Raw genomic sequence first — 25,728 nt, forward strand, 5'->3', positions numbered from 1 at the left:
ACAAGTTGCAAGAAATTATTAGATAAAACTACACATGTCAAATTCAAGCACACTATTTTAATGAAAAGTGATAATTTCGAATTTGTTTTCTTCAAATAAACAGATTCGAAGATATGTCTATCAATAGCTTATGAGCATTATTTTTACTATTAATTTAAATAAACTTTTTATAATTAATAAACAATATTTAATCAATTATGCATATGCTTTTATTATTAATTACTAGTATTTTCGCCCGTGCGTTGCACGGAATTAATTTTCTATGATACGTTAAGAATATTTAGATCGATATACAATTATGTAAATTATAATATCGAATATTATATAGTGCAAATGAAAAATTGAGTTTGATCGATTATGTTTTCTGATGTTATCATTGCTTGAATTTGAGCAATTAATTGCCCAATTAATAGTCAATGTGTATATATATGCATCTAGTGCTGAAACTTTAGACATTTTATATATCAATATTTATTTTGTTCTCCCTCTCTCTCCCTCTGTCTCTCACACGCACACGCACACACGCACACACTTTTAACTCTATATTTATTAGTATAGATTAGAATATATTTTTCCTAATTTTTGCCATTTCAAAATATATTCTAATCTATATGTATAAAATATATGAAAATATATTATAATATTATACTATAATGGAGGTTACAAAATAATAGTATGGATGTTACAAAATAATATTATAATATTATAATTATAATTATAATATAGTAATATAAAATAATATATTTTATACATATAGATTAGAATATATTTTTTCTAATTTTTAAATGATAACAATAGGTCAATAGGTATGAATGATAGATAATGCAATATCTTAATTCTTAAACATAATAAAACATGATTTGATTTGATTAAGAATAATATATATGTATAAGAATAAATAGTATAGATTATGAATATATCACCAATCACCAATTAATATTAACAATATTACCATATTACCATAAATATATATGGATAATTAATCAATTATAGGTTAATGAAATTGGGGTATGAAATGGGTATGTTCTTAGCAATTGACTGATTTTATGAATAAATATATATATATGGATAATTAATAAAATAATAAATGAATAAAATAAATCATTTTATTAAAATGCCACTAAATTTGGGCGAAAAATTTTGGGAGTAGGATATTGTTTTTATATACACACTTTTAACTGTATATTTATTAGTATAATTTGTGTATATACTTTAGGAAAATATTCATAATTAAAAATATGATATAATTTAAAAAGTAAATTATTAATTAGATTGCCTAATATAATTGTCTTACTAATTGATTACCATGCTACTATAATTCATATATTTTTAGACATTTTATTACTAAGTTAAATACATATCCTTAATAATTAAGATAATCCTTAGTCACATCCGTAGTACTAAAAGTATTACTTTAATTTTTTTATAAATAAGAAATAATATTATCAAACCAAAATAACTAAAAATAATGTGTCTATTGTACAAAAGATTTTATAATCGACTTAATAATTAAGTATTAGTTTTTATTGCCTAATACAGATTGACAATTATTAAACATTATTTATGATATTTATTGTATCCCTTGTAATATTAAAATTATTAGGTAGAATTTTTATAATTAAGATAGTACACATAAATTATATTTTTTTAAATAATTAATAATAATTAATATAATTATCTAATATAAATTTTCATTTATTAACAAGTATTTATGGTAATTATTATTAGGTATTAATAAAAGGGATAAAAAATTAAGATGAAGAAGAAAATGAGGAGGAAAGCATATATATATATATATATATGCTTTCCTCCTCATTTTCTTCTTCATCTTAATTTTTTATCCCTTTTATTAATACCTAATAATAATTACCATAAATACTTGTTAATAAATGAAAATTTATATTAGATAATTATATTAATTATTATTAATTATTTAAAAAAATATAATTTATGTGTACTATCTTAATTATAAAAATTCTACCTAATAATTTTAATATTACAAGGGATACAAGCCTACATGAGTGCACACAGTTTAGGGTGTGTGCATTCGTGAAGTAGACTATGTGCACTCACGTTGTCGCACTGTCTCACGGGAAGGTGTTGTCTCATATGAAGTCAACCCTATATATATATATATATATATATATATATATATATATATATATATATATATATATATATAGGGATGCACTCCCATGTGAACTGCCGCCCAGGTAAGAAATGAGAATGCTTCACAGCCGTCCACGTGTCCAGATCAACGAATCAGATGCAATTTTAAAAAAATGACGCGGTGGCATTTTCGTAAATAACTAAAACATTGGTGCACCTAGTTTCATTTACAAGTGCACCTAGTTTCATTTACAAGTGCACCTAGTTTCACTTACAAGTGCACCTTTCGCACCTATTTTCACTTACAAGTAGTACTGTCAAAGCGGGCCGGCCTGCCCCATTAGGCTTGCCCCACCGCGGGCCTAATCTCTGGCGGGTTTTTGCGGGCCGGCCCGTTAGGCCCGCGGGCTAGGGTTCATGCAACCCTAGCCTGCCCCGCGGGCTTTTTAAATTGATTACTCTTTTTTTTAAAAAAATTCTTGTTGAATTCAAAGTTCAAAACAATAAGTAGAATCTATAAATACTAACAATGCAAATTTGCAATCCAACTTTATAATCTAACAAAAGTTAATATTAATTCAAAGTTTCAAAAAATAAGTAAAGCCTACAAGTAATATTAATTTTTTTGTGTTTAAAATTTTTATATATATATAACACAGCAAGGCAGTACGCTGCCTTGCTGTGTAACATATATATTATATAACATAAATCATGTTATATAATATATGTATAATTTTTCTTTTTTAGGGGCTTGGCCCGCGGGCCTTAGCGGGCCAAACCTGTTAGGCCCGCACTTTCGCGGGCCATTATTCTTGTGGTTCTAACCCGCCTCATCGCGGGGCGGGTGCGGGCCAGCCCGTGGGCTTCGACCCATTTTGACAGCCTTGCTTACAAGTGCAAGTAATTTACCTTATTAATATTCGTGCACCTATTTTCACAAATACTTTCACTTACAAATGCAAGTAATTTACCTTGTTAATATGCATGTACCTAGGTGCAACCTAGGTGCACCTAGTTATAACATTATGTGCACTTAGTATTGATGCTCACTGTACAATTCACTTGCACCTGTAATACATTTTACTTGCACCTGTAATACATTTTACTTGCATCTGCAATACATTTTACTTGCACTTGTGCAAGTAATTTACTTTGTTAACATCCATGCACCTGGTTGCAACCTATGTGCACCTAGTTATAGCATTAGGTACACCTAGTTATAACATTAGATGCATTTAGTATTGATGCTCATTGTACAATTTACTTGCACTTGTAATACATTTTACTTGCACGTGTGCACCTATTTTTACTTGCAGGTGCAAGTAATTTACCTTGTTAACATTTATGCACCTGGGTGCACCTATGTGCACCTAGTTATAACATTAGGTGCAACTACATTCCGGACATGTGGCGCGCTATGATTCGTTTGCATTTCTCTCCTGGGCGGCCAGTATGCATTTGAACGCGATCATATATATATATATATATATATATATATATATATGCTTTCCTCCTCATTTTCTTCAAAATTTAATAATTACTTCAAAATCAAATACATAAATGTTCTAAGGAAACATTTGATTTTACAATTAAAAAGTGTGTTATTCTATTATTGATTTAAAAAAAATATCACCAGTCAAACCCCTCATTTCTTCTGGTCGTCACCGACTCCTTTGCATATCTTCTTCTTCGACTATAGATGACCCTTGTTCAGCAACTCCAGCAACACCATGTGTTCATACTTCGACAAATATTTCATACACATACATAAATCGAAGTATAAACATTGAGACTAATGTCAAAGTATTAAAACAAAAGCAATTTCTTGTGCTACAACAAATAATCCATTCTATTTACAGGGCGGTGGAAGAAGAAAATAAGAGAGCCGCCAAGATATGATTTCACATAGAACGGGAAGAAGAGACAGACAGTGCTTATGATTTTCAAAATCAACAATCCATTATATTGTATTTATAGGTAGAAATGGTGAGAATTATAAATTTTTAAATTTTGAAAAGGAAAGTATAATTAATTACTTAACATTTTTAATTATTAATTCTAAATGAAATTTTTAATCCTACGTATAAATTGTAATTTGTTCGGATTATTATTATTATTATTATTATTATTATTATTATTATTATTATTATTATAAAGATTTATAACTTTCATAGTAACACGTGCTTCATGCCTTTTTTTACCGATTTGAAGACTTTTTTTTTTACATTTTTTTCATTCTTTTAATATAAAATAATATATTTTATACATATAGATTAGAATATATTTTTTCTAATTTTTAAATGCCATTTCAAAAATATATTCTAATCTATACGTATAAAATATATGAAAATATATTATAATATTATAATATAATTGAGATTACAAATTAATAGTACGGATGTTACAAAATAATATTATAATATTATAATTATAATTATAATATAGTAATATAAAATAATATATTTTATACATATAGTATAGATTATAATACATCATTTGATTTGATTAAAAATAATATATATGTTTACGAATATATAGTATAGACTATGAATATATCACTAATTACCAATTAATATTAACAATATTACCATATTACCATAGATATATATGGATAATTAATCAATTATAGGTGAATGAAATTGGGGTATGAAATTGGTATGTTTTTAACAATTGACTGATTTTATGAATAAATATATATGGATAATTAATAAAATAATAAATGAATAAAATAAATAATTTTACTAAAATGCCACTAAGTTTGGGCGGGAAAATTTGGGAGGAGGATATTTTTTTTATATATAGTATGGATAGATTTTTATAATTAGTTTTGTTAATTTGTTGGTGGATACAGTACGTAGTCTTCCACTTGTACGTAATTGCAACAATTATTAGTGGATCTTCATTGAACGTTAAAGGAGAAAAGTGGAATAGGCTTAATCCAAACCACTATAAAAAAATAAAAATAAAAAATTTGTCTCCAGTTTTAGTTTTTCACACTTTACTTTCAGCGCACTTAATTGCTTATTGACTAACCTGCTGCTTGAATTGATTAACACAAATTCACATGTTTTCAGCTGACTTAGCTTGCTCAATTGGTTCTCTTTAAACTTAACCAAATCTGCTACAAGTCGTTTTTAAGCCTTCCATTGCCTGTTACTAGCTAATCTAGCTGTTGGTAGCACACTAGCACGCTCTTGATATATTTGTTTTTTGGAAAAATTGTTTAAAAATTTTCTAGTTACAATTTTGAGAAAGTCTATTCAATATCCCTTTCTTTTTCTCTTGGGACCAACATTCTTTTTCCTCTCCAGCGTCTGGGGTTTGTGGCATATTCAATCTACTTTGCAGTAAATTAATTTCGACAGTGGGATCGAGCAATTCGGTGACAACAATAATTCAATTTGGCTAAAGATATTTTGCTCCACTCCAGGCAGTAGACAATCTAGGCAGGGTGCAAATTTCTGTTCAACAGTGGTGTTGTTGACCAGAAGAACCAAGCAAGCATTACTTTTTTTTTTTTGGGTAAATCCACCGAGTTTTTCTCCGTCCGTTTAAGGGTCCGGGTACACCCGCGTTCGCTCCAGGTGGCACGGGAGCTGGCCCAGGGAAATTGTCACTTGTGGAATCAAACCCAGGTTCTCCTGAAATTCTTCCACACAAAAAGAGCTCACTTGCCACTTGAGTTACCCCATTGCGTTAGCATTACTTTAATATATAAGCTCCCTTTCTCCTTAATTTATTTTATTATGTTTTGTGAATGTGCTTCAGCCAAATTATAGTTCTTTGTTTAAGAAGTGAGTTTGAAGCTTTGAATATATTGTGTTTTCTCTTCTCTGCTAGTCGTACTGTTCGAATTAGAGTATGGGTCAATTATGGGGTGAATTTGTTCTTGTAAAAATGAGTTCCTAATTGTTTTGTTTTAAGAACTTGGATAAAATGATAGTGAAAGTTTTGCACTTGTGTTCTACTTTGCCAATTGGGTTAAGTTTTACCGTTTAATTTAATCATTTTAGATTGAGTGCACTATTGGGTGGTCAATTTTGATGCAATTGATTAGTTAATTTGAGGGAATTATAGAGTACACATCATGCTTGTTAATTCCATGCTCTTGGGGTAAATGAATAATTAGTTTTTATGTAGTTATTTTAGGCTTAGGTTATGTTTGGCAAACTGAAAAGGTAGCTGAAAGTTGAAAAGTAGCCGAAAACTAAAAAGCTATAAGCTTGAAGCTGAAATCTGAATAGCCGTTAAGCTAGATGTTGGCTATGTTTGGCAAACCTAGCTGAAACGGTAGCTGAAAGCTGAAAAAGTAGCTGAAAGTTGAAAAGCTATAAGCTCGAAACTGAAATTTGAAGAGTTGTTAAGCTAGCTGTTATGCTTAAAAGTGTTTGGTAAAATTAACTTTTTGATAAGTTGATACATGTAAAAAGACTAAAAAGGACATCTTCATAAAAGTTAAATAGTTTTAAATTTAAATAAGTTTGTTTACATATTAAAATATAAAATAATGAAATCAATATAATTTAATAAAATATAAAGTAAGAACATATATTTGAAAATATATAAAGTAAAACAAGATGTTTATAATTCATAAAATTAGTTCATACAAAAATTATTGTTCAAACACAAATATCAAATTAAAATTACAACGAAACATATTGAAGAATAAAGTCCAAAAGAGTTTTAATTGGGAGGAATAAATGATGTCATTTATATAAAACTAGTTTTATACGCGCATTGCGCGAATGGTTAATGCCCAATGTTTATATTTAAATAAATATTTGAAAATATATCAATGCAAGATTATATAGGAGAAGTTTATACATGGGTAATTGAATGTCGAATTTTTTTATTTAAATATCTAACTCAAAGTATATGAATCCAAGATAATATAGAAAATTCATTATAATTATTACTAAAATAAATGTTTGCAACCTTGTAAAATCAATAGTCTAACTATTTGGTCTAAAAATGATAGTCTAAATAAATACTACTTTTCATTTGAATTTTTCTAAGTGTTCTTAATTCTCTTTTGAGTAACATTGTCATTTTCTTCATCTTTACTATTTGTTCTCTTCCTTTTTGTTGGTAGTGTGTTATTTACAATTCGGTTATTGTTGGTAGCATAGATGACAACATCATGCAATGAGATTATGATATAGGAGCTATGGACTTTCCTTGAAGTGTTATGCTTGGTGTTCATTTGGTTCAACCATTATTGTTGAATGAGTTATTGTGGATAAAGAAATCCCTAGTTTAAGAAAAAAGATTAAATAAATTAATAAAAAATTGAAAATTTAAAATATTATATATTCCAAAGATATTAAAAGGTAGTTTCTCGCTTCAATTTGCTGGGTAATGGGTTATTTGAGTACTTTCATTGTCAACAAATCCCCAAGTAGTTAATATGATTGGTTTCAAACTATTCTTTTTTATTTTTTTCATGGTATTAAATAAATACATATGTATCATTTTTTGGTGTAACTACTAATTTATTTAATTCAATAAGAGTAAAATAGAGCGATTCTGCTTCAATTTGTTGGGTTATTTGAGTACTCTCTTTGTCAACTAATTCCCAAGTAGTTAATATAATTAGCTTCAAATTATTTTAAAATTTGTTTTTCATAGTATTAATAAAATACTTGGTAAATAAATATATAACATTATTTTGTACTATAACTTTGATATTTAATTACAAGATATTGTAAAAATAAGATAATGGACAATGTAATGAATATCAATTGATAAATTTGAATGTAAAGAATCTTTGCATGAGAGAAAATAAAGACAATATAACTAATGAAATTATTTCTCTTATTTAATTTAATTTTTTGATAATGAATAATTTTTTCAAATAAAGGTATTGTAGACACATAATTATAAATTAAAGAAACTAGTATTTTCGCACGTGCATTGCACAGAATGGATTTGTTATAATATTTTAAGAATATTTAGATCGATATACAATTATGTAAATTATAACATCGAATATTATATAGCGCAGTTGATGACATTGGTTGGATCAAGTATGTTTCCTAATGTTTTCCTTGCTTGAATTAGAGCAAATAATTGTCCAATTACCCGTGCGATGCATTGATAAAGTTTTTATTATATATTTAGAAAATAAAAATAAATATGAAATTATAAAAAATTCTAATATTGAACGTGTACATTTATCTGATTATAAGATTAGTGCAAAAGTATTATTCAATTAATTGAACAATATATGACTTGTTTGTCTACAATTATCTTAAAAATATCAATATGTAATATGACTTATATAATTATATTATTACTAAAATAAATATGGGAAAAATAAGAAATAATTTAATTATAATTATTATAAAAATAAATTCTACAACCAATGTTTAGCTTAATTACCATAATAATTATTACGCAATTATTATTAGTCAATTACACTAAGGGTGTGTTTGGTAACCCGTAAAATGACTTCTGGAAAATGCTTTCCGAGCTTTCGGTGTTTGGCAACGTCCGAAAAAGCGGTCAACGGAAAATGTTTTCCGTTGACCAAGGAAAATCAGTTCATTTTTCCTGAAAATGACTTACGGAATTTTTTTCCGTAAGTCATTTTCCGGAATGGCCAAATTGGTTGTTTCGCATGTTCTCGGCCAAAACCAAGTCATAGCACCCAAACACACCAAGACAGTTTTCCATAATGCAACCAAATACCGGAAATGAAAATGTTTTCCGGAAAATGAGTCATTTTCTGGAATATGTTTTCCGAAAGTCATTTTCCTGCTTTCCAAACGGATCCTAATATATGTGCAATTATACTTTTATACCTTAAGTATATTCATTTTCACCATATCGCATTTAGTTTTTTCTCCGTCTTCCATATTTGAATGAATTAATTGTAATTGTTATAAAAAATCTAATAGTCCACGTTTAATTAATTTTTTTAAAGTTTAAATAATTTAAAGTTTTCAAAAGGAAAATGTGTAATTAATTTTTTAAAAACGTTTTTAAATAATTTTCAGTCAATTAGTAATATCATTTCCTTTTCCAATTTGTCAAATTTCTGTTTGCTTTTCCATTAGGATTTTTTTTATATTTTCAATCAATTAGTAAAATGAGTTTTCTATTCCATTTGATATTTACTATTGTTTAGGCAGGAATTTCACAAAAGATGATTTTATTTTTATTAATAATAGTATAGATATATCATATATAAGTATAGATAAGTATTCGCATTATTATTATTGGTGTAAATAATAATTAATAAATTATTTTTTCTTATAAAATTACGCAAGATTTGTTTCCATTATTCTCACAATTATAACGATTTAATTATTCTCAGAATTTGGTAAATAAAATTTTGTTACTAATTAAATTTTATTATTTTTTACCAGTTAATTAATAATATTAGTTTATGCGGGAAAATTGAAGGGGATGATTTTTCTTTTATTAATAGTATTGGTACGTGAATATAGAAACAATATTACCGATTAATAGATATTAGTTAACTTCCATTTAAACAATATTACCGATTAATAGATATTAGTTAACTTCCATTTTACATTTTCTTACCAAATAAGCTTTATTAATTATTTGACCTTTACATTTTCTTACCAAATAAGCTTTATTAATTATTTGACCAATAAAATATTTAATTAATTGAGTACACAAGTTTGGGCTAGAAAATAAATATTTAATTAATTGAGTACACAAGTTTGGGCTAGAAAATAAAATAGGAGAATTTACTTTTATATATAGTATAGATTATTTTTAAGTTTTTTTTTTAAAAATAATTTCAATTTGAGGTGACCTTTTAGAAACCTGCAAATTGGACAAATTGCATGAAATGACTTAGTTTAAATACTCAATTGTAATTTTTTTTAGGTTCAGTAGCGTAATTGCATTTTCGTGTGCAGTTCGGTGACCTATTTGACCCTTAGATTTGTGCATGGTAAGAAAAACCCTTTTAAAAAATAAGGACAACAATAACGTTGTCATATTTGTTTCCTGTTATATGTTTCCTTTTGTTTCCTATTACTCCAGATTTTGTGAGTTTCTTCGTAGTACTTCTTGACTGTTTATAATATTCACTTGCCATATTTGGAAGAAAATAATAGTGTTCTAATTTAGTGATTTATAAGGCAGATTTAATGTATATAGAGACGTGAAGAACAAAGTTAGGGTTGAAAAAACAAATTTATAAATATGTATGGTTTTTAATATTTTGTAAGGATATGAATAGTTTGTTAGCAGTAATGATAGCACACTGTAAGGATATGAATAGTTTGTTAGCAGTAATGATAGCACACATATACTAAATGAATAGTTTGTTAGCAGTAATGATAGCACACATATACTAAAGTTGTGTCATGTGTTAACGTTTATTCTTATTTTATTACTAAAGTTGTGTCATGTGTTAACGTTTATTCTTATTTTATAAGAAGTATATCAAATAATTAAAATACAAATTTACATTTTATAAGAAGTATATCAAATAATTAAAATACAAATTTACAATTAATATATGCGCTTAGTGTGTAAATTTGATTTCTAACTTTAACTACGGGCTATCCATGTTTCTGACATAGTATCAAAAGTTTGTTGTTTGCTATTATTTTTTTTAGGTGTTATTTAATTGTGAAATACAATTTCTTTCTTAGTCATTTCATTAGTAGTGTTAAATTATTTATTAATTTCGACTAATGAAATAACTCAACATGTGGCAAATGATGATATGCCAATTTGATGCCAATATAAGTTGTATATGCTAATCAGTTTATCTTTTCATTGTCAAATAACTTGGAAATATATACACAATGTTTGAATATGTAAAATTAAAAAATATGGAATGACTATTTTCAAAATTTTATATGTATAGTAAGACTAAATAAACATGACAATGATGCCAATTACCAACCCTCTCTTCTCATAAACATTAGAAATAATGGAACTAATAATCATATTGCCATTGATTGAATCTTCCAATGTGCTGCCATAACTTAAGCCAGACATGGATGCAATCCTCCTTTAGAGGGATTTGATCAACACAAATACCGTAGTCTGTAAAAGAATAATATTTATGATAATTATAAATAAAAGATGTACAAATAAAAATATACAAAATCCTAAAAATACTATCAAAACCTAAATAATTGTTAACAGTTGCATGTGTTGAGACTTACTATTGTTATCAGTCTTGACTCTACACAATTGCAAAAGAACAATTACAGAAGAAGAATATTGACTGTAACCAGAATGAAATTTTAATAGAATATGGACGAAAAAAGAAACCAAAAATAGGATATCATTTACTGGAATGTCAAAAACATTGACCAAAAAAAATGAAAAATAGTATATCCCAAAAAATAAAAATATTATATAAAAAAAATGTAAGCAATGGATACCTCTTCAGTCTTCACCATGAAACAACATTCCTTACATTTGATAGAATCACTGCCCCTTCTTTATGCAACTTCATATGTATGCACCAAGTGAAGTTTAATAGCACATGAATTATAATAGAGAGAACAGAGGCAGGAATACGTTGGAAGCTTACAATTTAAGTTTCAGCAGAATGATATGTTTAAATAACAAAATGTTACCATAATAACCAATAACCAATAACAAAATAAATAAATAAATGTCATAATTATATTATTCTATATCGAAGGCATAATAATTACCATAATTACCATTACCATCTATACTATATAAATTATATCATTCTAATTAATATTACCAATTATTACCAATTTCTATCATTCTATCATAATTATATAAGTCTATCCGTATATAAATTATATCATTCTAATTAATATTACCAATTATTACCAATTTCTATCATTGTATCATAATTATATAATTCTATCCGTAAATTACAATAATTCTATCATAATTATATAATTCTATTCGTAAATTACCATAATTCTGTCATAATTATATAATTCTATCCGTCAATTACCATAATTACCATTACCATATTACTAATAAACCATAGTTACCATAATTATCATAATAATTACTATATTACTAAACTACTCCTACGTTTGGGCGGGAAAATTTGGGAGGAGGATATTGTTTTTATATATAGTATAGATACATATATATCATTTTTTGTTGTAGCTACTAATTTATTTAATTTAATAAGAGTAAATAGAGTGAGAAACTTAATTATGTTAAATTCAATTGAGATGAGGTTCGAACCTAAGACCTTTCTTATAGAAATTAATGGGTAAGTTAAAAGTTAACGGAATATTAACGGAGAAGAGAATATTTAACGGAAAACTTAACGGATAATCATAAAANACGTTTATTCTTATTTTATAAGAAGTATATCAAATAATTAAAATACAAATTTACAATTAATATATGCGCTTAGTGTGTAAATTTGATTTCTAACTTTAACTACGGGCTATCCATGTTTCTGACATAGTATCAAAAGTTTGTTGTTTGCTATTATTTTTTTTAGGTGTTATTTAATTGTGAAATACAATTTCTTTCTTAGTCATTTCATTAGTAGTGTTAAATTATTTATTAATTTCGACTAATGAAATAACTCAACATGTGGCAAATGATGATATGCCAATTTGATGCCAATATAAGTTGTATATGCTAATCAGTTTATCTTTTCATTGTCAAATAACTTGGAAATATATACACAATGTTTGAATATGTAAAATTAAAAAATATGGAATGACTATTTTCAAAATTTTATATGTATAGTAAGACTAAATAAACATGACAATGATGCCAATTACCAACCCTCTCTTCTCATAAACATTAGAAATAATGGAACTAATAATCATATTGCCATTGATTGAATCTTCCAATGTGCTGCCATAACTTAAGCCAGACATGGATGCAATCCTCCTTTAGAGGGATTTGATCAACACAAATACCGTAGTCTGTAAAAGAATAATATTTATGATAATTATAAATAAAAGATGTACAAATAAAAATATACAAAATCCTAAAAATACTATCAAAACCTAAATAATTGTTAACAGTTGCATGTGTTGAGACTTACTATTGTTATCAGTCTTGACTCTACACAATTGCAAAAGAACAATTACAGAAGAAGAATATTGACTGTAACCAGAATGAAATTTTAATAGAATATGGACGAAAAAAGAAACCAAAAATAGGATATCATTTACTGGAATGTCAAAAACATTGACCAAAAAAAATGAAAAATAGTATATCCCAAAAAATAAAAATATTATATAAAAAAAATGTAAGCAATGGATACCTCTTCAGTCTTCACCATGAAACAACATTCCTTACATTTGATAGAATCACTGCCCCTTCTTTATGCAACTTCATATGTATGCACCAAGTGAAGTTTAATAGCACATGAATTATAATAGAGAGAACAGAGGCAGGAATACGTTGGAAGCTTACAATTTAAGTTTCAGCAGAATGATATGTTTAAATAACAAAATGTTACCATAATAACCAATAACCAATAACAAAATAAATAAATAAATGTCATAATTATATTATTCTATATCGAAGGCATAATAATTACCATAATTACCATTACCATCTATACTATATAAATTATATCATTCTAATTAATATTACCAATTATTACCAATTTCTATCATTCTATCATAATTATATAAGTCTATCCGTATATAAATTATATCATTCTAATTAATATTACCAATTATTACCAATTTCTATCATTGTATCATAATTATATAATTCTATCCGTAAATTACAATAATTCTATCATAATTATATAATTCTATTCGTAAATTACCATAATTCTGTCATAATTATATAATTCTATCCGTCAATTACCATAATTACCATTACCATATTACTAATAAACCATAGTTACCATAATTATCATAATAATTACTATATTACTAAACTACTCCTACGTTTGGGCGGGAAAATTTGGGAGGAGGATATTGTTTTTATATATAGTATAGATACATATATATCATTTTTTGTTGTAGCTACTAATTTATTTAATTTAATAAGAGTAAATAGAGTGAGAAACTTAATTATGTTAAATTCAATTGAGATGAGGTTCGAACCTAAGACCTTTCTTATAGAAATTAATGGGTAAGTTAAAAGTTAACGGAATATTAACGGAGAAGAGAATATTTAACGGAAAACTTAACGGATAATCATAAAAGTAAGATTAAATTAGGTAATCTCTAATAATAATAATAATCTGAATTATCTTAACCATCTATTTGATTAAATAATTCATCTGAACCATCCATTTGATTAAATAATTTGATCGCCATTTTTTCTACCCATTTTAGGCCTAACTCTCTTTGGCTCTTATTAGTATAGTAGATAATAAGGATAAAGATGGAAAAAAGTTAAGAAGCTACTAGCTTATTTTTTTAAAAGCTACTTGAAGTAGCGTTTCAAAATAAGCTCTTATTTTAAGCTACTAGCTTATTTTGATAACATTACCAAACAAAGCTTATAGCTTATTAGTAGCTTAAAATAAGCTATAAGCTCCTAAATAAGCTCTGTCAAACACAGCAGTTATGCTTAAAAGTGTTTAGTAAAATTAGCTTTTTGATAAGCTGATAAATGTAAAAAGACTAAAAAAAGACATCTGCATACAATTTAAATAGTTTTAAATTTAAATAGGTTTGTGTATATATTAAAATATAAAATAGTGAAATCAATATATTTGATAAAAAATAAAGTAAGAACTTATATTTGAAAACATATAAAGTAAAACAAAATGTTTATAATTCATAAGATTAGTTCATACAAAAATCAATGTCGTTCAAACACAAATGCCAAATTGAAATTACAACTAAACATATTGAAGAGAAAAAGTCAAAAAGGTTTAGCAAAAAAGGTTTTAATTGGGAAGGGTAAATGATGTCATTTCTTTAAAATAATAAGGTTAAAGATGGAAAAAGAAAGTTATGAACTTACTAGCTTATTTTGAAACGCTACCTTAGGTAGCGCTCAAAAATAAGATCTTATTTTAAGCTACTAGCTTATTTTAAGAACATTACCAAACAGAGCTTATAGCTTATTAGTAGCTTAAAATAAGTTATAAACTCCTAAATAAGCTCTGTCAAACAAAGCCTTAATGGGTTTTAATGGTTTGAATAAATGTTTTAGGTGTATAAATGATTAAAATACGTGAAACTCTGAACACCATATGAAGTAATTATATTAATCAAAGAACAAACCCTTAATTTGATTGGCAAAGTTAAACACAAGTACAAGATTAGTACTAGTAATGAATTCATGTTCCTAGATCTCATCGTCCGGTTATCTTGTGTCGTTGTTAATTGATCATCAATTTGCATTTTTAAGTCATTTTTTTAGTACCCAAAAATAAGTCATTTTGTTAACTGGTCTAATATTTTTATATCTCATTTTGATTACTTTAGCTTATTTGAATTGAATATTATTTTGTTAATTCATTTGTGTGGTATCAATTTCATGTGGGATCGACCCTTGATTGTACACACTAAATTACGTTTGACTCGTGTACTTACAAGAACTATCAGGAATTGTTTACTTTGCAATTTGATTTTTTTAAAAAATAATTGCTTTATTCTTGTTTAAGTTTTTCCCCTATCCCCTTTATTTCTCTTTTTTATTATTCTATTATTTATTTATTTTATTATTTCATTGTATGCATGGTCGTTAATCTTTAAAACCAAAATTGCTACTTTTAGAACTCAATGGGGTAGTTCAAGTAGCAAGTGAGCTCTCTTTGTGGGGAAGAATTTCGGGAGAATCCGGGTTCGATTCCCACAAGTGACGATTCCCCTTAGGCCAGCTCCTGTGCCTCTCGGAGCAACCGCGAGTGGATCCGGACCGAAGAAAAAAAAGGAAAGGCATGGCATAGTGGAAAATGTGAAGATGGAGAAGGGGGTGAAAATGTGAAGAGTGGATCCGGACTGAAGAAAAAAAAAAGGGGAATGCAAGACATAGTGGAAAATGTGAAGATGGAGAAGGGGGTGAAAATGTGAAGATGTGGGGGAAGGCATGGCATAGTGGAAAATGTGACAATGTGAGGGAAGGCATGACATAGTGGAAAATGTGAAGATGGAGAAGGGGGTGAAAATGTGAAGATGTGGGGGAAGGCAAACATTTATTATTTATTTGTTACTTGGATCATTCCTTTATGTAGTTATCTTGGGCAATGTACATAATCTTTTGGGTCTAGCACATCGGGTAATAAATTTACTATTTTCCTACCTATGTCCCACTTCCCACATCTCTAATGATGATGGATCCGAGTCCCATAAAACCATAATATTGATATGTAAGAGCTAGTTTTCAACCAAGAAACTAAAAACCTTAAAATATACAATTTTTTTTTAGTTCATAAAGAAATAGCATTTGTAGTTTCATTGAGTTGTTGTTTGTTGCTTATGATAGTGTATTCAATTTGTTCTTCCATTTCTCTATATGTGAAATTTTTTGTTAGGAGTATGAAATAATTAATGGCACATATTTAAATAGCATAATTGAGCCTAAATTTAATAACGAATGACAATATTTAATGAATATTTTCCTAATAAAATTATAAATTTAACAATAATTTAAATCTGATAAAAATCAAATTATGTTTTGAGAATAAATTATAACAGTTATTTAATAGTAACATAATTCATATAAACTGAAAATATGTATTCTATTAAAATAGAATAAAAAAATACAATTCAAAGTAGATATTTCAAATTTATTCTAATTATATAGAATTAAAATAATTTTATTTGATATTTCCTCTGTCCCATTTTATCTGTTCTACCTACTATTCATTGGTCAAACCAACACTTTCTTATTTGTTTATTTTCTTTAGTATTTTTTAGAGTCATTTCCATTTTTGGTCCTACTGTTATTGAGGCATTGCCAATTTTAGTCCATTTCATTAATTTTTGCCACATTACAGCCAGTCTTATTTAGTTCTTGCCACTTTTAGTCCACCATTAAAAGTTTCCTCAAATAACCGTCCAAAATAGGGATATTTTGGTCTTTTCATGCTTTGATCATCTCCTTTACCCTTTGCAGTGGTCTTCCTTACACATTTTCATCCAATGAAGAAGTTCGGCGAAAGCCATGACTTTGTAATGTGGCTCACATGGCTTCCGTTGGACCTCTTCATTGGATGAAAATGTGTAAGGAAAATCACTGCAAAGGGTCAAGGAGATGACCAAAGCATGAAAAGACTAAAAATACCCTTGTTTTGGACGACTATTTGACGAAAATTTTAACGGTGGACTAAAAGTGGCAATGACTAAATAAGATTGGCCGTAATGTGGCAAAAATTAATGAAGTGGACTAAAATTGGCAATGCCTCAATAACACTGGGACAAAAAATGGAAATGACTCTATTTTTTACTTATTTTTAAATTTAATTTTTTGTGTTTAATAGTACATTTTAATATAGTTTCTAAATATATAAATTTTGTATACTAATACTAAACTTAATATTAAAAAAAATTGGATTAAAAATAACTACAGTTAAGTCTCATTAACTGAACTAGACACTAGGACAAACAGACTACAACTTTAGATATATATAACTAGCATCCACTTGTAGTATCCATTGCTAGCATCCATGAGCATCCACTTGTAGTATCCATTACTTGCATGCATTCTCTTCTAGTATCCATTACTTCTATTCTCTTCTAGTATCCATTATTTCCATCCAATTTGTACTATCCATGCATTCACGGCTAGTTTTAGCATGCTTTCACCATCCTTGCTAACAAGCATTCTACCAACTTTGCTATTTGAGCTCTTGTCACTTTTTTGCTCCAATAAATTTATGCTCAATATTTATGCGCCATTTTCTTCTAAAATTAGCATTCAAGACTTGATAAACTTGAGAGTGGATTTTTCAAGTAATTTTTACTCGAATAAACCGATTTTCTTCGTGCTTTGCTTGATACTCGAAACAAACAAAATTTTTAGACAAATTAAAGAAAATAAATTTGGAGTTCTAATTTTTCAAAATACATTTTGACTCATCAAAATCTTTACAATTATTCCTAACAAATTAAAGTCGTCAACTAAATACTAAATATGATTTTGATTCTCATTCCTAATGTGTAAATCCATGAGCCAAACACACTCTTATTAGTTTTTATTATTAGATATGTGTATGTGTCTAAATCTATTCATACAAAATTTAAAATTTACATCTTTTGATTTCTAAATATAATTCCTTTTTATTATTGCTCATATTGTTAGTATAAAATATCAATGAAATACAAATATGAATAAATCAAAATTAGTTATGTAAATTTTATTAATAAATTTATTTAACTATGTCATAATTATGGACTATATTAACTATACAAAATTTTAATTTCGACTGCTATGAAAATATAATAATGATTAAATATATGTGAAGTCCAATTATATTTTTTAATATTTTTTAAATTCTTATTTAAATTTATGATTACATTATAGAGTTAATTTCATTTTTATCCTAGATTTATAGGTGACAGTCCACTTTAAATCATTTTTCAGAACATTCGCCTTTGATCATAGTATTATTGTGGCATGATCATTTTTGGTCTTCCATCAACAAAATCGTTGAAATGTCTTTAAATACAAGACAATTTTGATCGTTTTTATAAAAAGTGGATTGACTCGCTGTATTTTTATTTTTAAAAAAAATTTATAATTGAAAATTTGAATTTTTTTTTTACAAAATTTAAACAGTTTTATTAATGAAAGACAAAAAATGATCATATTACAATAATACGAAAATTAAAGAAAATATTCTGAATGAAAAATGATTACAAGTGAATTATAACGTATAACTTTATGACAAAAAATAGAACTATAAAGAAAATATTCTGAATGAAAAATGATTAAAAGTGAATTATAACGTATAATTTTATGATAAAAAATAGAACTATGAAGAAAATATTCTGAATGAAAAATGATTACAAGTGAATTATAACGTATAACTTTATGACAAAAAGTAGAACTAACGGGTTGGGTGCAGTAAAACACTAGGTTGGGTTAGAAATAGTACAACAATTAGAAATAGTACGACAATTGTAATAGAAATGATCATACTACAATAATACGAAAATTAAGGAAAATATTTTAAATGAAAAATGATTACAAGTGAATTATAACGTATAACTTTATGACAAAAAAATAGAACTAACTGGTTGGATGCAGTAAAACACTAGGTTGGGTTAGAAATAGTGGAGAGTCGAGAGGAAGTGACACAGAGCCATACAATCAGTGTAGCGGAGGGGCCAACACACCTCACCTCACCACACCACACCACCGAATACACACATTTTTACAATTTACAAACGATCTACACCATGACCTATAATATAAATATAAATATTTATACACTATATATACTTGCATTATATAGAGGAGTCCCTGTTTTCATCGATTTTCGAATTTTACCCAGTGTTTCTTCTTCATCTCCTTCATTCTAGCCTTCGCCTTATCACCAAACAAACAACACAGGATAAAGGTGACCAGAGAAAGAAGGTTTCTTTTTCTTTTTCTTTTTCTTTTTTCTTCTTCTTGGTTTTGGGTGTTCTAGATTGTTATTTTTGCTGCGTTTTTTTGATTGTGTGTTTTTTTCCCCAGGTTTTTTGAGCCGGAAAATGGTAGGCTAAAGATCTGGGTTTGATCGGCGAAATCGAATTGTGTTTCCGATGCTTTGATTTTCATTGGATTGCTCTCCGATCTTCTGGCTTTTGCGGTTTCTGAGGTACGATCTGTCTTTCTTTGATTTTCTTGATTTTCTTTTTTTGTTTATTATCCTTTTTCTGGTGTGAATGGAATGTACGGAGAATCTTGTGCGGTGTTAAGGTCCGGTACTTGGGATTAGATTTTTGTTTTCTAGTAGATTCTTAATCTGTTGGAATTTCTATTTCCTTGCGTTGTTAATCAGGATTTCTTGATGGATTTTATTCCTTTTTTTTATTTGCAAGTTAAGTTGAATTGAATTCTTTTGTTGAACTGCTAATTTTGTAACTCACTCGGTTTCACATAGTACAAACTTCCATTCAAAATGAATTTCATTTATTCGAAGAGATCTTTCAGACATTGAAAATTTATGTTCCTGATGTTCATTACCTTTAAATGTCAATTTATTTGTCGAATATTGAGTTTTGAAGCAAAATATTCCAAGAGGAGGATTAATGCCTCAATGTTTGTTGTTTTTTCCTCTTAGGATATCACTGCTTTTGAACTATGAACACTTTTGGAATTATCTGTCTACTGATAACTGCTCTCTTTGCCTTTTGGAATTTTTTGTTTTGCTTTGCAACCTCACATTCATGAATGTCAGTGCCTAAAATATGCCATTTTTACTATTTTTGGGCATATAATTTCCTCCTAAGGTTATGATGATGTGCTCCTTGTTTAATAGGGGTTTGTTAGAGAAGATTCTGACGGCAAGGCTAGTGACCAGAGTGGAATGTGATTTGCATGGGTGACGATGCCAGAGTTGCGTAGTGGAGCACGGAGATCAAAACGGCTTGGTGATCTCCAGCCTGCCCCTCAACCCACAGGACAAGAAGAGAACTTGGCATTACCTACACAGAATAGAACTAGAAGGAGAGGTGGTGGGGGAAGGGGAAGAGGTAATGCAGCGGCTGTAGCAAAAGGGCCTTCAACAGGAGTTCGTGGGAGGCCAGCTGCTGCTGGTAGAGGCAGGGGCGTTAGGTTGATAGATTTAGACCCAGAGCCACCTTTCGAGGCTCCTCAAGCTGTTGCAGTTGGTGCCAGGGAACCAGCTTTTAATAGAATTGAAGGTGCTGCTGACAAAGATATTGCAATGGATGGTGGCAGTGCAGATAAAATAATGGGAGTTGAAGAAGAAGGAAATACAACTCCTGTTCCTGAGAGGGTATCTTTCTGTTTGTTTCTTACTCTTTATGTTATTTTGCTATTAATAGAAATAAAGCTATAATGATTACTTCCCTGCATAGCTAGCACACTTTCCTAAGCATTTATTTATTATTGTTTTTCTTTTAAATATTTTAGGAATGTTATTTATGCCTTTTGTTCGTGTCTTTCTTGTAATTTGTTTTCCTTTTACAGTTCAAGAGTTTTTATGAGTCTTTTTATGACTGGTTGCAGGTTCAAGTGGGCAATTCCCCTCAATACAAGACAGAAAGGAAGTTAGGTAAGGGTGGGTTTGGCCAAGTCTATGTTGGCAGGAGATTAAGTGGTGGTACCGAGAGAACAGGACCGGACGCAGTTGAGGTATATTTCTCACTTTATTAATGTTTCTGAGAGTTCAAGACATAATAACTGGAATAAATGACAGTATAATTCTTTCTTTAGGTTGCGTTGAAGTTTGAGCACCGGAATAGTAAGGGTTGCAACTATGGCCCTCCGTATGAGTGGCAGGTGTACAAGTAAGCATCTTAGTTTTAGGTCTAAACTTTGGGTTAATCTTTTGATCTTCAAATGCCTAATTTATGATCAAATGCTTGATTTCTCATTGAAGCACTCTGAATGGATGCTATGGAATTCCATGGGTTCACTACAAGGGTCGCCAGGGAGATTTTTACATTCTGGTTAGTGTCACTATTTACTGTTGTACTAACTCCTTACTGTTCTTATTGCTGACATTGCTGGCAATCTATTTCAGGTTATGGACATGCTTGGACCAAGTCTTTGGGACGTTTGGAATTCTTTAGGCCAATCGTAAGCTTGTTCTGTGTATTTCTCATTTCCTTTCTCATGCATGATGTTTTACATGGAAATCCATAAGACTAGACTTAAATGAAAACAATGCATTATAATTTGCCAGAATACGCAGCATATTTAATGTATAGTTTTAATGATGATTAGCTCATGCAACAGTATGTCACCAAATATGGTAGCCTGTATTGCTGTGGAGGCAATATCAATTCTTGAAAAGCTTCACATGAAGGGGTAAGTCCTTGTTGATCTCTGCTCTTGCTATGTACTTATTGTTTTTAAACTTTGCTTGCAAAGTTTTTGATTTTCCGTAGTGGTGGGCACTTATTACTTTCTGTTTTCACCCTTCCTTCCCTTTTAACTTAAAAGATATCATTAATTTTCTTGGGCAGTGTTATACAACTATTTCATATTGATTTCTGATTCCAATACCAGGTTTGTTCATGGGGATGTGAAGCCAGAGAATTTTTTACTTGGTCAGCCAGGAACACCTGATGAGAAGAAGCTGTATCTTATTGATCTTGGCTTGGGTAGGATGTTTTTGTATTGCTCTCTTTCAATTATTATATTGCATCAAAGATAAAAGAGATTTTGGAATTTTAATAAGCATGACTCAATCACACCTTTGACAAGTGCCACTTTGTTCAAATGTATCTAATACGTTTATTTATTCAGCATCAAGGTGGAAAGATTCAACTTCTGGTCAGCATGTGGAATATGACCAAAGGCCTGATATTTTCAGGTTTGTGAAATTTAGTGTGATGGTTATGATAGTATAATCCTGCATGAAAGTGCACTTATCTGTTTTCTCTTACAGGGGGACAATAAGATATGCAAGCGTCCATGCACATTTAGGCCGGACAGGAAGTAGAAGGGATGATCTTGAGTCACTGGCATACACATTAATATTTCTCATAAAGGGAAGGTTGCCATGGCAGGGTTATCAGGTTGGTTAACATCTAGTCTAGTTCAATAAATTGTTGTTACTGATTGCTTTGACAATTAAGGATTAATAGATCTCTTGGGTTTTCTTTTTTTTAAAAAAATTATATCAGGGTGATAACAAGAGTTTCCTTGTCTGCAAAAAAAAGATGGCCACCTCTCCAGAGTTGATGTGTTGCTTTTGTCCTGCACCATTCAAACAGTTTCTTGAAGCTGTAACAAATATGAAGTTTGACGAGGAGCCAAATTATGCAAAGCTTATATCTTTCTTTGAAAGTCTTATTGAACCATGCACATCACTTAGGCCAATAAGGATTGATGGAGCTCTTAAGGTTCATATATACATTTTGTGAAGTGTACTGAAATATTTGGATGTAGATATTTGCTCTCTAATCTCTACTTGTCTCTTCGGGTTCAGGTTGGGCAGAAACGGGGAAGGCTGCTCATAAACTTGGAGGAAGATGAACAACCAAGGAAGAAAGTACGGTTAGGTAGTCCTGCTACCCAATGGATTTCAGTGTATAATGCACGCCGTCCCATGAAGCAGAGGTAAAACTTTAATATGTTAATAACATGCCAATCTTCTTTTGCTCACTTATATGAGAATAACTTCATAAGTTGAATTCTGTTTGGATCTTCTCCGATGTGTCACCAACAAATCTTGGGTAGTTATTGTTGCCATTTATATGATTTTCAGTATGTCTGTACCTATGTGATTTAAATAGAAGTATTACATGTCTAAACCAATATGGGTACATGATCTTTTGCGAAGATTATTTAAATACATTTCTAAACCACTGTGGGCAATTCCATCAAACCTTGTGAGTGTCTGCTCTGAGTGTTTCCTTGTGTTCTTAGTGAGTTTGAGCAACTACTTAAGGGTTATTGTTTTTTTTGACATGCTGATCAGCAAGATATTTGTAACTAATGCTGTCTAAATTAGTGTTTTTTTTTTGTTGGTAACTTACAGATATGACATTTCCTTTTGCATGGATGTGCAGTATATTCTTAAATGATCTTGTTTGCAAATACATACCTAGCATTAGAATCATCATTATTCCCCCATAAGGAAAAGTGTGTTTTACTTTTACAAGTGATAACATTTTTTTATTTTTATTTTTTTGGATTTTTAGATACCACTACAATGTTGCGGACTCTAGGCTCCAACAGCATGTAGAAAAGGGCAATGAAGATGGCTTGTATATTAGCTGTGTAGCTTCGGCTGCAAACCTTTGGGCGTTAATCATGGATGCAGGAACGGGGTTCTCTTCCCAAGTTTATGACCTTTCATCTGTTTTCCTTCATAAGGTGATTCCCTTCATTTCTTCCGTCATTTCCGCCCTTTTGTGTGTGGTATGTATACACACAGCTGATTACCTTCTGGATTTTTGTCAGGATTGGATAATGGAACAGTGGGAAAAAAACTTTTATATTAGCTCAATAGCTGGTGCAGCTAATGGAAGTTCTTTGGTGGTGATGTCAAAAGGTTGGATATTAAAACAGCACTTTTCTTGTCTTTTGGCTATTATGCATCATAAATACACTTAAAATCCTTTGAAAAGAGGGAGTGGTCACCACTATAGTGTTCGATATTAATGTTGTCAAAGTAGGCATACCCTTACAATTGACTTCCTGGAATTGCTTAGGAACTCCTTACACTCAGCAGTCTTACAAAGTAAGTGAATCGTTTCCGTTTAAATGGATAAACAAAAAGTGGAAGGAAGGCTTCCATGTGACATCCATGACTACTGCTGGGAGTCGTTGGGGCGTTGTGATGTCCAGGAACGCTGGATATTCTGAGCAGGTGAGTTTGCTTTGTTATTCCTTGTCGTTAGAATATTTTAAAATCATTGGTAATCTCTGTTTGGTTTCTACTAGGTCGTTGAGCTCGACTTTTTGTACCCAAGCGAAGGAATTCATAGACGCTGGGAGAGTGGTTATAGAATAACGTCTATGGCAGCTACTGCTGATCAAGCAGCTTTCATATTGAGCATACCTAGACGCAAAATGATGGATGAGACTCAGGAGACCTTGCGAACATCTGCATTTCCGAGTACACATGTAAAGGTCAGAGCATTTCTGGTTCCACTGGTTTTGTAGAGAGGGCATTATTTTTGCTCCCATTGATTTTGCTGCTACTTTTGCAGGAGAAGTGGTCAAAAAATCTCTACATTGCTTCAATTTGTTACGGAAGAACTGTCTGCTGATGAACGCATGAATGAAATGATTGTTTTGATCAAGTGTGAGTTAGGGGAATGAATTCCTTGATTTTGATCTGTGAAAACCCACCCTTCTTGTCATGTACAACTGTGTAAAAACTGCTGAGTCCACCTATTGAATTCTCAACAGCAGATTTCATAAACAACATTTTACAGATTGGTCTTGGCATTAAGGGCCAAGATAGATGATTGTAAGCATTTCATGATGATGATGTTGTACTCCCTTTTATTTATGTAATACAACATAATTTAATACCCCCATCCATCATTTTTCTTTCGTCATTTAAATTGCATGTCAAGAAAATGTGATCTTGGGTTAAACAAAGAAACAAAATGAGTTCACATTTTGTTCTCTGCTTTCTGGGAAGGAAATAAATATACTCCGTATTTGGCACTTCGTTTAGTTAATGTTAGTATTTAGGTCCTGTTTATTAAATGGTTGTTAGCTGATTGGTTGTTAGCTGATTGGGTTAAAAGGTATGATTAAAAGGTATGATTAATTGATAATATTTGCTGATTGTAGAAAGTTATTTGATAGATAGATTAGCTGATAGTTGTTTGGTATAATTTTTTTACTCAAAAAGTTAATTGAAAAGGCTACTTTGAGTAGCCTTTTGAATTTTAGTATTTTGGAGTTACAAAATGCTTATTAACCAAACAACTAATAGTGGTCAAATAAGTCAAAATTGGCTGATAGGCTGATTATTTACCTAACATGGCCTTAGTAATGCTACAGATTTAACAAAGTCATTGGAAATATGGAGTATGTGCATCACATTTTTTGTTGGTGACTATAGTTTAACATATTCATAGTATTTGTTCAACAAAC

General features: G+C 29.4%; 1 protein-coding gene across 2 annotated transcripts; it reads left to right on the forward strand.

The window, feature by feature from the left end:
- The first annotated feature begins 19,424 nt into the window (after window positions 1-19,424).
- On the forward strand, window positions 19,425-25,162 carry LOC115999036 (casein kinase 1-like protein HD16). 2 transcript variants are annotated; one of them, XM_031238768.1, is made up of 18 exons: window positions 19,425-19,566; window positions 19,669-19,792; window positions 20,456-20,935; window positions 21,169-21,294; window positions 21,376-21,449; window positions 21,542-21,611; window positions 21,686-21,741; window positions 21,889-21,972; window positions 22,174-22,268; window positions 22,414-22,480; window positions 22,556-22,685; window positions 22,794-23,012; window positions 23,099-23,229; window positions 23,814-23,988; window positions 24,076-24,166; window positions 24,327-24,484; window positions 24,559-24,747; window positions 24,828-25,162. In XM_031238768.1, the coding sequence occupies exons 3-18, from the start codon at window positions 20,525-20,527 to the stop codon at window positions 24,885-24,887; spliced, it is 2,136 nt and encodes a 711-aa protein (XP_031094628.1). In that variant the 5' UTR covers window positions 19,425-19,566; window positions 19,669-19,792; window positions 20,456-20,524; the 3' UTR covers window positions 24,888-25,162. The 2 variants fall into 2 exon arrangements, with proteins under 2 accessions (XP_031094628.1, XP_031094629.1); XM_031238769.1 differs by having other exon boundaries at window positions 21,901-21,972.
- The last annotated feature ends 566 nt before the right edge of the window (window positions 25,163-25,728 follow it).

This window comes from Ipomoea triloba, chromosome 12 (genome assembly GCF_003576645.1).
Source record: "Ipomoea triloba cultivar NCNSP0323 chromosome 12, ASM357664v1".
Classification (NCBI taxonomy): Eukaryota; Viridiplantae; Streptophyta; class Magnoliopsida; order Solanales; family Convolvulaceae; genus Ipomoea; species Ipomoea triloba.